Source organism: Neovison vison, chromosome 6, assembly GCF_020171115.1.
Source record: "Neovison vison isolate M4711 chromosome 6, ASM_NN_V1, whole genome shotgun sequence".
Taxonomy (NCBI): Eukaryota; Metazoa; Chordata; class Mammalia; order Carnivora; family Mustelidae; genus Neogale; species Neogale vison.
Genome location: NC_058096.1, coordinates 15,535,096 through 15,548,198, shown reverse-complemented (window position 1 = coordinate 15,548,198; position 13,103 = coordinate 15,535,096). Strand labels below are relative to the sequence as shown.

Below are 13,103 nucleotides of genomic sequence, written 5' to 3'. Positions count from 1 at the left end.
ACTAAAAAAAAAAAAAACACTAAATCCATCCAATTTCATGGGTGAGTTCTACCAAATGTTCCAGAAACTATGTCCTAACTCATCTGGTGAGGACAGCATAATCAAAACAGAGCTAGATTATTAGCATTCCAAATTCAGCAGGCTATTAAAAGAAAAAATCATCTTGCTTGAGTGAGACTTATAAAAAGTGCCTTCATGATTCAACATTAGGAAGGTAATTTTTATAATATACTACAGTAAAAAATTAAGTGAGAAAAAAAATTTAATCTTAAAGCTCAAAACTTAAAGTTCAATTGATGTTTAAAAAAGTAAAATTTAGTAACCATTATGTATTTTTTCAATTCTTTGCAAACAAGAAATAGAAGAAAACTTTTGAATATAAAGGAAAAAATACTTCCTTTAGTCAAAAACAATCAAGGATGCCCTGCATCAAGGGCTAACCTATGAAATAAAATAAATTTAAATATTGTAAATAAGAAAGTAAATGTCAGCAGTTGCAGATTACATAACTGTTTACTTAGAAACTCCAAGAACGTTCACCGACAAACTGTTAGAAATAACAAGCCCAGATTCGTCTCTCCGCCTCTGGCGCCCCGCCCCCACTGCTCCGCCCCCTACTTCCCCGCCCCCCGCTGCTGGGCCTGCGCGCGCGGAACTTCGGCGCCTGCGCGTGGGACAGAGGGAAGAAACATGGCGGCTCCCAGCTTCCCCACACCGCTGTATGGGCACGTGGGCCGCGGCGCCTTCACCAATGTGTACGAGCCCGCGGAGGATACGTTCCTGCTGCTGGACGCGCTCGAGGCAGCAGCGGCCGAGCTGACAGGGTGCGAGGAGGACGAGGGTCCCCGCGGGAGAGGGCTCGGGCGTCCTGCAGAGGCAGCGGTGAAGGAGAGCCCGGGAAAGAAGGGATGCCGTCTGCCCCGAGAGGAGGCGGTGTCCGCAGAGTTGGCAAGCATGGATACCAGAACCGTTCCAGACGATTTCCCTTTAGATTCCTGTAATGAGCGGGCCGGGGATCTCTCTACTTTTGCCATCATGTTGCTTTGGTCCCAGGAGCTCCACCGCTCCTTACTACGCCAGCGCGTATCTTGTCCACAAGCCCCCGAGAGCAGTGATGTGATAACACGTTTAAAAACCAAATATTCCGGAAAACGTGGCTTATTAATATAAAATGTTTTCGTCAATATTAAAAGTTGCGTGGCATTTAATTTACTCACTGTACAAAAGCACCCTATAGTAAGGGAAGGGCACAAAATGAAGTGAGGTTGTGGGATCGTGGCGTGGATGAGTATTTTGAAACCCACTGAACGGCATATTCCGCCCAGAACCACTAGCCGGTTCGCGACGTGTGGCTACAGAACACTTGAAACGTGGCTAGTGTGACTGCAGAGCGTAATTTTTCATTAACTTAAAATTTTAAATAGCTACAGAGCTAGCAGCCTGTGGAATTTTCCCTAGCACTCTGTAAATAATAAAATTGACTTGTTGAAGTGCCCCCCCCATAAATTTTAAATGACATTAAAAGAATGAATACCTGCATTGTAATTTTTTTAATGAAAGTAATCTGAGTAATTAGATTTATTTAAAGATCAAGACTTGAAGTTGGTGATCTCAAGATGAAACCGCAGTCAGGCTTCATAGATCTGTATTTCTGTATTGTGTTTCTCTCTCTTCAACCTGGTCAGATTTTTCCATCTATAAAGTGCCCCAACGCTTATTAAACCAGCTTCTCATTGTAAACGATGGAACTTTGGGACTTACTGGAATATAGAACGGTATATTTCTTTTTGTAATTTGTCTTTTAGTCTCAAGATAGCCCAGAAAGATTTACAAGCACAAATTGCACTGCAAAGTATGCTGTGAAAGGAGCTGATTTTGTTATAAAGTCAGATTATTTCTGTTCTTGGGATTCTGTTTATGAAAGCATAATAGTTATTTTCAAATAAAAGCCTCCTGATAAGTTTCAACAGACCTTCCCACAGATTAATAAAGTTTTGTCAGATAATGTGGATTGATTCCAAAAATTAGAAGCTGCTAGAGTTTATTTTTGGATAGTTGTTTGAGGCCTTAGTAGCCAGCAAGACCTAAATCCCATTAAACCCATTTCTGTGATTGGAGAAAACTAGTGCTTCTGATGCATATGTGGATTATAGACAGAGAAGTAATTAATTGAAGGATAAAATAGAGTGTAATAAACAATTTATTCAAAAGCATTTTAAAATTATACTAATATTATAAGATCAGATTCTGTGAGATTTTCTCAGTTCAGTGTACAGCTGTACAAATAACAAATTTTATTCCTGCTCTAAATCTATTAAGAGAAAGGGGGAATTTTTTTTCCCCTAGGGTATGTTAATGGATTTGTGAATGTTACGTACTTTTAAATGATAGAGAAAACATCATAAATAAATAGTATAATAACTAACCCTATCATTTTAGGGAAGTACTAAACTACTAAATCCCTGTGAGAAGGGTTGATGTTTTTCATATTAATATTTTCAACCCTCAACCTTATTCCATAGTTTTATATAATGTTTTGTAGTAATTAATTGCAAGACATCTATTTTATGGACTTTAATTACACACCCCAAACAATTCTGAGTTAAATAGTATTACGTGAGCACAAAGTGGTTGTCAGAAATTAGTGTGTTTATAAATTTCTTTTGTATTTCCGTATATTTGCAGATGAGTGATGCTGGAGAAATACACATTAAAAGTAGATTGAGCATCATTTTCTGTGATGTATATTTTTATCCTACTGTATTCATTTATTTTATTTTGCTTTTTTAGAGTGGAAATATGCCTTGAAGTTGGATCAGGGTCTGGAGTGGTATCTGCATTCCTAGCCTCTATGATAGGTCCTCAAGCTTTGTACATGTAAGTATAAGTATATCAAATTGATCCACATCTTCCACTAAGAAATTCATTAGTGGTATGACTGCCCGACTGAAATCATTTTTGTAAATGAATGGTATATATATATTTTGTAAATGAATGGTATATATCTGAAAGGGTCTACTTAAGTGTAGTAAGGACTCATTATAAATTATTCTTCCCTAAACATTTTAACTGCATGTCCAAAACTGTTCCATCATACTACATAATTATAGAAGCAACAAAATAATTTTTAGGGTATTTCTAAATTTGAAATTTTTTAGGCAATGATTACCAGAAAAAATTGAAAATTACTTAATTTTTTAAGAAAATTTGAGAATATGAAAAGTTTAAAGAAGAAAATAAAAATCATTTCCAATTCTACCACACATGGCCCAAGGGTATTTCTTTCTTTTTTTCCCATTCCCTATGTTCTTAATATTGTATCATGACTATTTTTCAAAAATTCCTTTTAAATTTCATTTTTGTGGTGGCATAGAATTCATTAGATTCATAATTTAATTCCTTCAGATGTGTATGCATGTATGTGTAGTTTCTACTCTTGCACATTATATCAATATAACAATCTTTTTCATTAATATAACATCTTACTTCTTTTTCCTTCACCATTATTAAAGCATTTTCATTTTTTTCTAAATCTGCTTTGTAAAAAAGCAGTGGAGTAATAGGTTGCCTCGTGTTCATAAAATACAGTTTTCTTTCTTTTCTGTTTCTAGGTGCACTGATATCAACCCTGAAGCAGCAGCTTGCACTCTGGAGACAGCACACTGTAACAAAGTCCACATTCAGCCAGTAATTACAGACTTGGTGAGCTATTCATCCTTGTCCAATAATACTTCATTTCCTTTTCAAATAAGTTAAGGTTAAGATGATGAGGTCAAAGAAGCTTGAGTGATAAATTAATTAACTTTTAACCACTAAATATTATACCCCATAATTTACAAAGTAAATTCTTAACTGATGGAATTCATCTTGTCCAAAATTCAAAGGTAATTTCTACTCTCTTGGAAGGATCAGTCATCTTTTGGTCAGAAGTGACAGAGAATCCAGTTTAAACTGGCTTAAGTAAAGTGTGTGGCTTCACACACACAGCTGTGCCAGCTGGCCTCAGGAACTCAAATGATATGACAGGCATCTTTTTCTTAGCTCTGAACTTCTCTGTTGGCTCTATGTCTAGGTAGTCTTTTTCTTCTTGGTAAGAAGATACTTGCATGTCTATTTCTCGCTTCTCAGCAAACACCTCCCTTATCCTTCCATGGAAAGAAACTCTATTTAGTTAGTCTTACAAGCCCCAGAATGAGTGTTGCTTGGATCATCTTGGATCATATGCCATCTCAAACTCTCTCACTGTGGCCAAAGGGGATTGAAATATGCAGATGACTGGTTTAGGCCTGAGTCATAGTCCCACCCCGGACAGCTGCATTGGGATAGGCCCAACCCAAGCTAAATGGATTGAGAATGAGAGGATAGAGAAGTTACCCATTAGAGATCAAGGAGATGAAATCAGAAGGAAGAGGGGAATGAGGCCTGGACAGGTAAAAAACACATCACAATTACAGAACCATCAAAGGAAAAACAGTCGCAGTTTTCCTTTAATATTTTCATTAGTAAGACTTGGATAATTTTGGATATTTGTTGTTGTTTTAAGTGCTTTTTTGTAAGCAAAAAATCTTAACACCATGTACCAGATAGGGATAAGAAATAAAAATGCTTTCCATGCTTCTTGATGTGTATTCTTAGTGTTAAGAGTATTTAGCTTTTCTGCTTTTTTAAACTCAGAAGTGATTTTTTCAGCTTAGAAGGAATTAGGCCAAATATGTAAGAAATTCTTACCTATTAGAACTTGTTACTGCTATTAAAAACTAGATTATCAAGAAAGGTACTCAGGTGATTTAACAAAGAGGCAGAAGGCCTGCATCACTCTCAGACTGGAAGCAGTAACTATAACCATGACATTTTTTAAAATTTATATCCCATTTATCCTGTAGTCATTTCTGTTTCCAGGAAGTAATACTTATTTCCCTTTAGAGCAAATTTATTTAACAACAACAACAAAAAAAAGGTCAATTTAAAGAAAAATATTTAATGAATAATGGTAGGTCTCTGTGCCTATATGGGAGAATTTTAAGAATGTTAACAAAATACCTGACACTTTGGACCCTGCCTTGAAGTACTTCAGCTATTCCATCTCAAGAAACAGCCTCATGGGACGCCTGGTGGGTGCAGTTGGTTAAGCGCAGTTGCTAGGTGACCGACTCTTAATTTCAACTCGGGTCCGGATCTCAGGGTCTGTGGGATGGAGCTCCACATCAGGCTCCGTGCTCAGCGGGGAGTCTGGTTCATCTTCCTCTGCCCTGTTCAGGCATGTGTGCATGTGCGCGTGCTCTTTCTGCGTCTATCTCTCTCTCAAATAAATAAATCATAAAAAAAAAAAGAAAGAAAGAAACAGCCTCAGAATTCATGGATGAGAGTCTGTACAAAGTGGCAATTGAAGGAAATGGCTTTAGGGGTGATGTCCCAACCACATACGGTGTTTTTACCTTACTGTGCCTGTGACAGCGCAGGGTGGCATGACGAGACCTGGTTTGTGAGTGTGTATATAATTCAGTCATCAGAGGAACCACAGGAATACTTTCAATGGCATTGTGCCCTGAAAGCACTTTGTTTAAAAAGACATTTTTGTTGTGGGTTCACAAAAAATTGCACCCAATGGTTTAAAGATTTACAGAATGCCCAAAAACTGAGATTTTCAGTGTCTCTTCCACTTTTTTCAGTCCTCTCTTTGATATCTAATTGTTCCAGCCAATACATTTATTTATATATCTTTATTTTATGAGTAATGTAGAAAGCAAATATATATATATGCACATATATGTATATCTGTTTTTACACATATGTATTTTCTCATGTTTTTTGTTATCTCATAAAACATTTCTCTTGGTTACAGAAAATAAATGTTTAAGTTAGAGCAATAGGTTAAAAAGCATATGTATATCTATATAGAACATAGGAGAGCTTGCTTCCTTTATTTAATCTTCCAAAAAGGAACCCAAAAGTAAACATATGAGCTGTTGAAAAGCAGAGGCTTTTTGTACATTTTATGTTCATTCTGATAAATACTTTAATTTCCTGTTTTTAGGTAAATGCATTTAACCTATATCTAAAGAAAATATAAAAATATTATCTCTATAATTTTAGTCCTCTAACATATTTTTCTTAAAAACATGGGAAGAAAATATTTTTAAAGATTTATGTATTTATCTATTTTAATTCTGAGTCCAGTTTAAAATTCTGACTATTAAAACATTTAGGTCAAAGGCTTATTACCAAGATTGAAGGAAAAAGTTGATCTTCTGGTGTTTAATCCCCCCTATGTAGTGACTCCACCTGAAGAGGTAAGATGGGTAACAAGATTTAATTATTAATATTTTCAGGTATTTTCCTTATAAAATCAAAGGAACTCATTATATGACATTAATCAGATGCTGATTAATACAGACCGGTCTGATATTACTCATAATTGTCAATAGTCAGGTATGTTGGTAGACACAGGAAAGGAATCTCAAATGAATGGAAATACAGTGACCCATATTCATCCTTAAAATTCCTATCAAAATCAAGCCATATGTTTAAATTTGTGTATGTGTCCCTTTTATCATGAATGGCAAATTTGCAAAACAATATTTTTAATCATCCTTAAATTCATTATAGGAATTCTTTCTGAAAGTCAACAATTTCCTCCTTTCACAGGTGTGGGGGCGCTGATTCTTATTTCAGGTAGGGAAAAGAAACATCTTTGAAATACATGATTTGGAAAATCTCAATAATGAAGAGGTAAATCATATCTGAATTTAAAGAGAATGGTCAAGGCTGACAAAGTTTAATAATGAACTAAGGCCAGCTTTCCTGAACTTTTCATGATCCTGTTTTATTCATCAGTGAATCATGGCAAGGCTGATAAACATTACATTGTCCTCTGCCGAGATGGCAAAGTCTGTGTAGCTGCTATTACTACAAAGGGCGCTAAGCAACTGAGAACTTCTTGCTCCTCTGACTAGGAACGCCTATGAGAAGGAAAGTCATTGTTACAGGGTTAACAGAGGTTGAGGCCAATGCAACTTAGTACAACTCTTTAGGAAGGGACTGTGTGAATAAATCTCAAGAATGATAAAAATGTTTCAGTCCAATAATTTCAGTCCTTGAGATATAATTTAAGAAAATCATTTAGGGGACGCCTCGGTGGCTCAGTCATTTGAGCCTCTGCCTTTGGCTCGGGTTGTGATCCCAGGACTCTGGGTTGGAGTCTTGTGTCAGACTCCTTGCTCGGTGGCTTCTGCCTCTGCCTTCCGCTTCCCCTGCTTGTGCACTCTGTCTTGCTTGCTTTCTCTCTCACAAATAAATAAGTAAATCTTAAAAAAAAGAAAGAAAAAATCATTCAACAGTAGAATAAAAGTTGATGTTCACAAAAATATGCTTACTGCATGTTTATTTATGATGGCAAATAATGTGAACCTATATATGTAACAGAGGAAATGCAGTTAAGTAAATCATGGTCTATCAGATCTATAAACTTCTGGCAAGACTAGTGAATGAAGAGGAGATTCTGGGAACATGGGGACACGAATGGGCTTCCTATCTCCCACATTTCCACTACCAAGCTACATTCTTGCTTCTCCTGAGCTGCTGGAACATGGAGATGATTGAGAGGAGGCAGGACCTCTGCTCTTTCACAGTATCAACAGCGAGAGCGAGTGTCATAATTCCCATGAGCTGAGCAGTTAGCTGGACGGCAGAATCAAAGTGTAGGACAATGAAGATTTCCTTGAGCTTTAAAAACATGTTTTACAAAATAAAACATTAGGAAATGAATTAAAAGAGGATCTGGTCTCTGTCAAGACCTAATCGGTGTCCTGGAAACCAGATGAAAGATTTTAGTGCACAGCGCATGAAGATAAAAAGAAGGAAATTATGAAGGCAAAAGATAAGAGACTTAGAGTTTAGATCCAGGAGACATAATATAAAAATAATGGGAATTTGTGCATCTAAACCATTGTGGCTGTACTTACTGGTATATCTAGAAACAGGAGCTGAGGCACTTCTGGTGTGTGCCCGTGAGCCATGAAGGATCAAGAGCAGGCCCAGCAAGGCTCAGGTAGCAGGCAAGCCAGCAGACCACCAAGCATGACTCCTCCCTGGAAAGATGGAAACACTCCTTCTGTGGTCTGTAAGAATCTGCTTGTGCCAAGAGATCTCCCTGTAGGGTCATTTCTAATTCAAGCAGATAAACCTGGCTTAGCATCCCTGGGGAGGCACAGAAACAGGGTCTAGCACAGAGGGGTCCTAGTTGAGAAGAACGAGACACAGGCTTATCACCATCCAGTGTGTCCATAGACCATTTTACCTGATGAAACATCCATAGAATGGGCTGCACCAAAATACAAGGGTAAACCAAGGAAAAGGAAGACAAGAGCCCCAGAAAAAGAAGTAATTCTAGGAATGCCAGGAAAGAGAAGTCTCTAGGAGGAAAGTCTTGACAGAAAACAGAGGAACTGATAAGTTTCCTAACATAATTGGTGGAAAATTGTATCAGGACGTTTATGATAGATAGGGGAATAATTTAAATTAGATGTGAAAAGGGGCGCCTGGGTGGCTCAGTTGCTTAAGTGTCCAACTCTTGGTTTCGGCTCAGGTCCTGATGTCATGGGTGGTGCAGTCAGGCCCGCATGGAACTCAGCGCTCAGCAGGAGGCTGCTTGGATATATCTCCCTCTGCCCCTTCTCTGCTCCATTGCTGTCTCTCTAAAACAAATAAATGAATCTTTTAAAAAAACTTAGATGCAAAAAAATTTTAGCAAATGAATGCATCAGGTGCTCATCAATAGCTACATAAGATAGGATACTTTTGCATTATAAAATCTTAGGCCGCCATTAAAAGAGTAAATCAGAACCATACCTGATCATATGAAGAGCTCATCTGAAGGTATTGTTGAATGAGAAAAGCAAAATAATTGGGTAAAAATACAGAATATAATTCTGTCTTTGTAAAACATGGACAAAAAAGAAAAAAACTGTGTGCGTGCATGTGTGTGTATCTGTGTGTGTGTGTGAGAGAGAGAGAGAGATCGGGAAGGAGCAGACAAGCAAAACAGTAAAAAGGGAAAGTGTAGTTTTTTTAAAAAAGCAGGTATAATGAATGTATTTCTCTTATTTAGTATAGGTATAAAGAAATTTACATTAATGAAGAAATGTATACCATTTAAATGAATAAAAACAGTCAGCATGGGGACACCTGGGTGGCTCAGTTGGTTAAGCTGCTGCCTTCGGCTCAGGTCTTGATCCCAAGGTCCTGGGATCGAGTCCTGCATCGGGCTCCTTGCTCGGCAGGGAGCCTGCTTCTCTCGCTGCCTCTGCCTGCCTCTCTGCCTGCTTGTGTGTACTCTCTCTCTATCTCTGGCAAATAAATAAAATCTTTAAAAAAAAAAAACAAAACAGTAAGCACGATTGTATACAATTAATTTAAACTAAACTATGGACAAAACCAGTGAAAGATATAGAAAGAAAATAATTGTTAGGGTTAAAATAGTATTTGAATGGTTTCTTCAAAATATTCTTTAGTTTTGAAAACAATATACAATGATAAAAATCTAAAAATTTTTAAGACCTCATGAAATCTCATGGGTTTTGCTTCTATGATATAATTACAAAAGAAATGCTTTGGTGAGCCTTTATGTATTAAATGGTTTCCTTAAAAAGGTCTGTATAATTCATACTTTAATCTAGAAGAGAGCCAGATTGAGAAGGACATGTTGAAACTAACTTCCTGCAAAGTAGATCTCTTGTAATGTAAGAGCTCCCTTTTAGTTTCTTCCTGATTCTTCTGTAGTAAGTATAAGAAACACTTAATGTCTATCAATATAAACACTGCATAAATAGTAACAACTATTACTAAGCCCTTGATATGTGCAGAGCAGTGTTTTCAAACTTCAAATATAGTTCCTCCATGATTCTAGCAATGGAAGAAATTAATTTGTAATCATTTTTCTACTTTTACAGTTGAAACTATTGCTTTTCTGATTTTACAGATAAGGGAGAAAACTAATTCACAAAAATGACAAACTTACATAAGGTCACAGGGCTAGGAAATGGTGGGGCTCAGATTCAACTTCTGCCTCGTGGACAGCAGTAAAATCAAAGTATATACTTGTTTGGTGAATGTTACTTGTCAGAAAGATTCTGTGTGTGATTCTAAATGTAACTTGAATCAAAACAAAACAGTCTTTTCTAAATGGTCACAGGTAGGAAGTCACGGAGTAGAAGCAGCTTGGGCTGGTGGCAGAAATGGTCGGGAAGTCATGGACCGATTCTTCCCACTGGCTGCAGATCTCCTGTCTCCAAGAGGATTCTTCTATCTAGTTACCATCAAAGAAAACAATCCAGGTAATCCAGACCAGTTTATCTTTAACCACTTACTTTAAAGATAAACCACCAGTTTATCATTAACCACTTCGCTGAAAGCAAAACTTGATAATGTTAAAGATATAAAGTAACCGGAAATACTATAAATAGAATCACTGACAACAGCTCACACAAACATAACACTCCTATTGAAAGAAGAGAGAGATTTTTAAGATGTAGTTTTTTCTTGTTTTAGAAAGTACAATTTTTTTAAGGGGGGGAGGACAGTTTTTCCCCTAGTTGATAAGCTCATAATTCAAACACAAAATCTGTAATATCCTCGTTTAACACCTCACCCTGAATATTACGGATTTTCTCTCCACATTGCGGTCTTCTCCCTCCACATTGTAGTCTTCGTGCCCTTAACAATTCTGCTACGGACTCTTCAGTTTGTGTGAGGTTTTGTCATGGATATGGCTCATGGGATGGATTTTTAGATCTTCGTTTTCAGATGACTCCGTAACTAAATTGACCGTAATCTTTCTTCTCTTTCACGACAGAAGTTTGATTTTCATCTTACACCTTACATCCTTAACCTCTCAAATCACATCACGATTACTAAGTTTTCCTTTGTTTGTATCTCCATTTTCTTAATTCAGTCTTTTTACTCTGACTTACTTGCAAAAGGGAAGGTGTTGCTTTTTTCAATATGCCTGAAAGAAAGAAGCTACTTCATTTACTTGCACTGTTTAGTGTCACTGTACAGTTTGCCCTACTTTCATTGACTTTTTTCATCCCAGAGGAAGTGTGGAATGCCAGGATGGGAGCGAAGCAACTAAACTAATTATTTGCTATAACGAGAAATGTGATTAATGTTTGAATCCAGAGTAGCCACCGCTGCAAAGCAAGGCGGTTCAGTCTGATTAGAGTTCTCCATGATACCTTGAAAATGCAGGTGCTTCCATATGACCGAAGTCCGTCTCAATAGAAATTTACTTGGTATACATTATTTTCTCAGATGAGTAGAATTTGTAAATAGTCTGCATTTACAATCATACTGTTTAATGATCATACACTCTTCACCAGATGATTTTGATTTTACCTTTTGTATTAATTTTTATTCTAGAAGAAATTTTGGAAGCAATGACAACAAGAGGTCTACGAGGAACTGTTGCACTTTCCAGGCAAGCAGGCCAAGAACTCCTCTCAGTCCTGAAGTTCACCAAGTCCTGACTTACCGTGTGTGCTGTGTATTATACTGGATATGTATATATTGATAACATTGATTATATTGAATATATATATGAATATATAGAGAGGGAGAAGCTGAATGTATTTGGCATATTTTGAAACTAAAGTCATTTCTTGGTTAACAAGTGAAATTGTCAGGTTATATAGAAAAAGGTGAGAAGAGGGGCGCCTGGGTGGCTCAGTGGATTAAGCTTCTGCCTTTGGCTCAGATCATGATCTCAGGATCCTGGGATCAAGCCCCGCAATGTGCTCTCTACTCAGTAGGGAGCCTGCTTCCCCCTCTCTCTGCCGGCCTCTCTGCCTCCATGTGACCTCTCTGTGTCAAATAAATAAATAAAAGAAAGAAGAGAAAGAAGAAAGAAAGGAAGGAAGGAAGGAAGAAAAAGGTGGGAAGAACACAGCATAGGTAGGTAGGTAATCACTCCTATGGAAATAGTTGCATAAGTGCTAGTAAATGCATATATGATATATATTATTTGCATTTTATATATAAAATCTGAACAGGAGTGATATATCCAGCCACTAAACATGAGTCAGGTCTGAAGGTGTTCCTAATATACCATTAAGTGAAAAAAAACATTATGGAACAGTTTAATACTGTTGTATACATGTGTGTATAATTTTGAAACCCAGCAGAGGGTATGTGTGTATGTGAACATAGGGACTTCTCAGACGATACTTGGCAGGAGGGAACAGGGGATTTGCTCTTTTATGGTAGCATTTGCACAATGATAACATACGACTTGTTTATTTGTAAAATGTTTTCATTTAAAAATTATTTTTAATTTACTTTCAGTTGCTCATTGTCTCCATTCTATTTCTATTATTTAGAATGCCTTCTGCCTCCATGTTTCTCCCTGGTCATTTCCTGGCTTTTATCCTTTATCATATATTTCTGTTTTCTTCTCGCTTATATGTGTAGGGTCAAAGTGAGCAGAATCTAGAATTTATTTTTAACTGGGCTAGGAGTGCCTGGGTGGCTCAGTTGTTGAGTGTCTGCCTTGGGCTCAGGTCATGATCCCAGGATTCTGGGATCGAGCCCAAATCCCCCATATGGAGCTCTCTGCTGGATGGGCAGCCTGCTTCTCCCTCCCCCACTCCCCCTGCTTGTGTTCCCTTTCTTGCTGTCTCTCTTTCTGTCAAATAAATAAATAAAATCTAAAAAAAAAAGAAGAAGAAGAAAACAAAAATAACAATAATAACTGGGCCACAGAATCAACTGGAGAAGCTTTTGAAAATTATAAATTCCTAAGCCTGATCATAGACCCATGGACTCCTCTGCTGAACAGACTTAAAAATGGCATCTTTTAAAATGTGCTTCCCAGTGTTCCTTAAGTAGTGTGCCAAATTTTAGAACTATTGTTTTAAATTGCATTATTATTTAATGCTTAGGACAATGCATAGAAAGAGTCGAATTATTCTCCTTTGATGTTCAGAAAGGTCAGGTAACGTGTTCAAAGAAGCACAGTAGTTAAAGGGTTAAGCCAGTATGGCAGCACTCAGCCACAGATCTGACTCCCAAATGCTTTCTTTCAGTTTGCTGATACTGCTTTCAGCAGTAAA

At 37.2% G+C, this 13,103-nt stretch overlaps 1 protein-coding gene across 3 annotated transcripts; it reads left to right on the top strand.

Annotated features, from left to right (window-relative positions):
* The first annotated feature begins 685 nt into the window (after positions 1-685).
* Positions 686-11,772, top strand: N6AMT1 (N-6 adenine-specific DNA methyltransferase 1). 3 transcript variants are annotated; one of them, XM_044251062.1, is made up of 6 exons: positions 686-824; positions 2,791-2,877; positions 3,612-3,702; positions 6,207-6,290; positions 10,190-10,331; positions 11,416-11,772. In XM_044251062.1, the coding sequence occupies exons 1-6, from the start codon at positions 691-693 to the stop codon at positions 11,520-11,522; spliced, it is 645 nt and encodes a 214-aa protein (XP_044106997.1). In that variant the 5' UTR covers positions 686-690; the 3' UTR covers positions 11,523-11,772. The 3 variants fall into 3 exon arrangements, with proteins under 3 accessions (XP_044106997.1, XP_044106999.1, XP_044106998.1); XM_044251063.1 differs by lacking the exon at positions 686-824 and adding an exon at positions 847-997; XM_044251064.1 differs by lacking the exon at positions 6,207-6,290.
* Positions 11,773-13,103: the final 1,331 nt, after the last annotated feature.

Coding starts and splice junctions, on each gene's coding strand:
- N6AMT1 (XM_044251062.1), top strand. CDS start 691: ATGGCGGCTCCCAGCTTCCCCACACCGCTGTATGGGCACGTGGGCCGC. Junction 825..2,790: donor GCAGCGGCCGAGCTGACAGG/GTGCGAGGAGGA, acceptor TTGCTTTTTTAG/AGTGGAAATATGCCTTGAAG. Junction 6,291..10,189: donor TAGTGACTCCACCTGAAGAG/GTAAGATGGGTA, acceptor AAATGGTCACAG/GTAGGAAGTCACGGAGTAGA.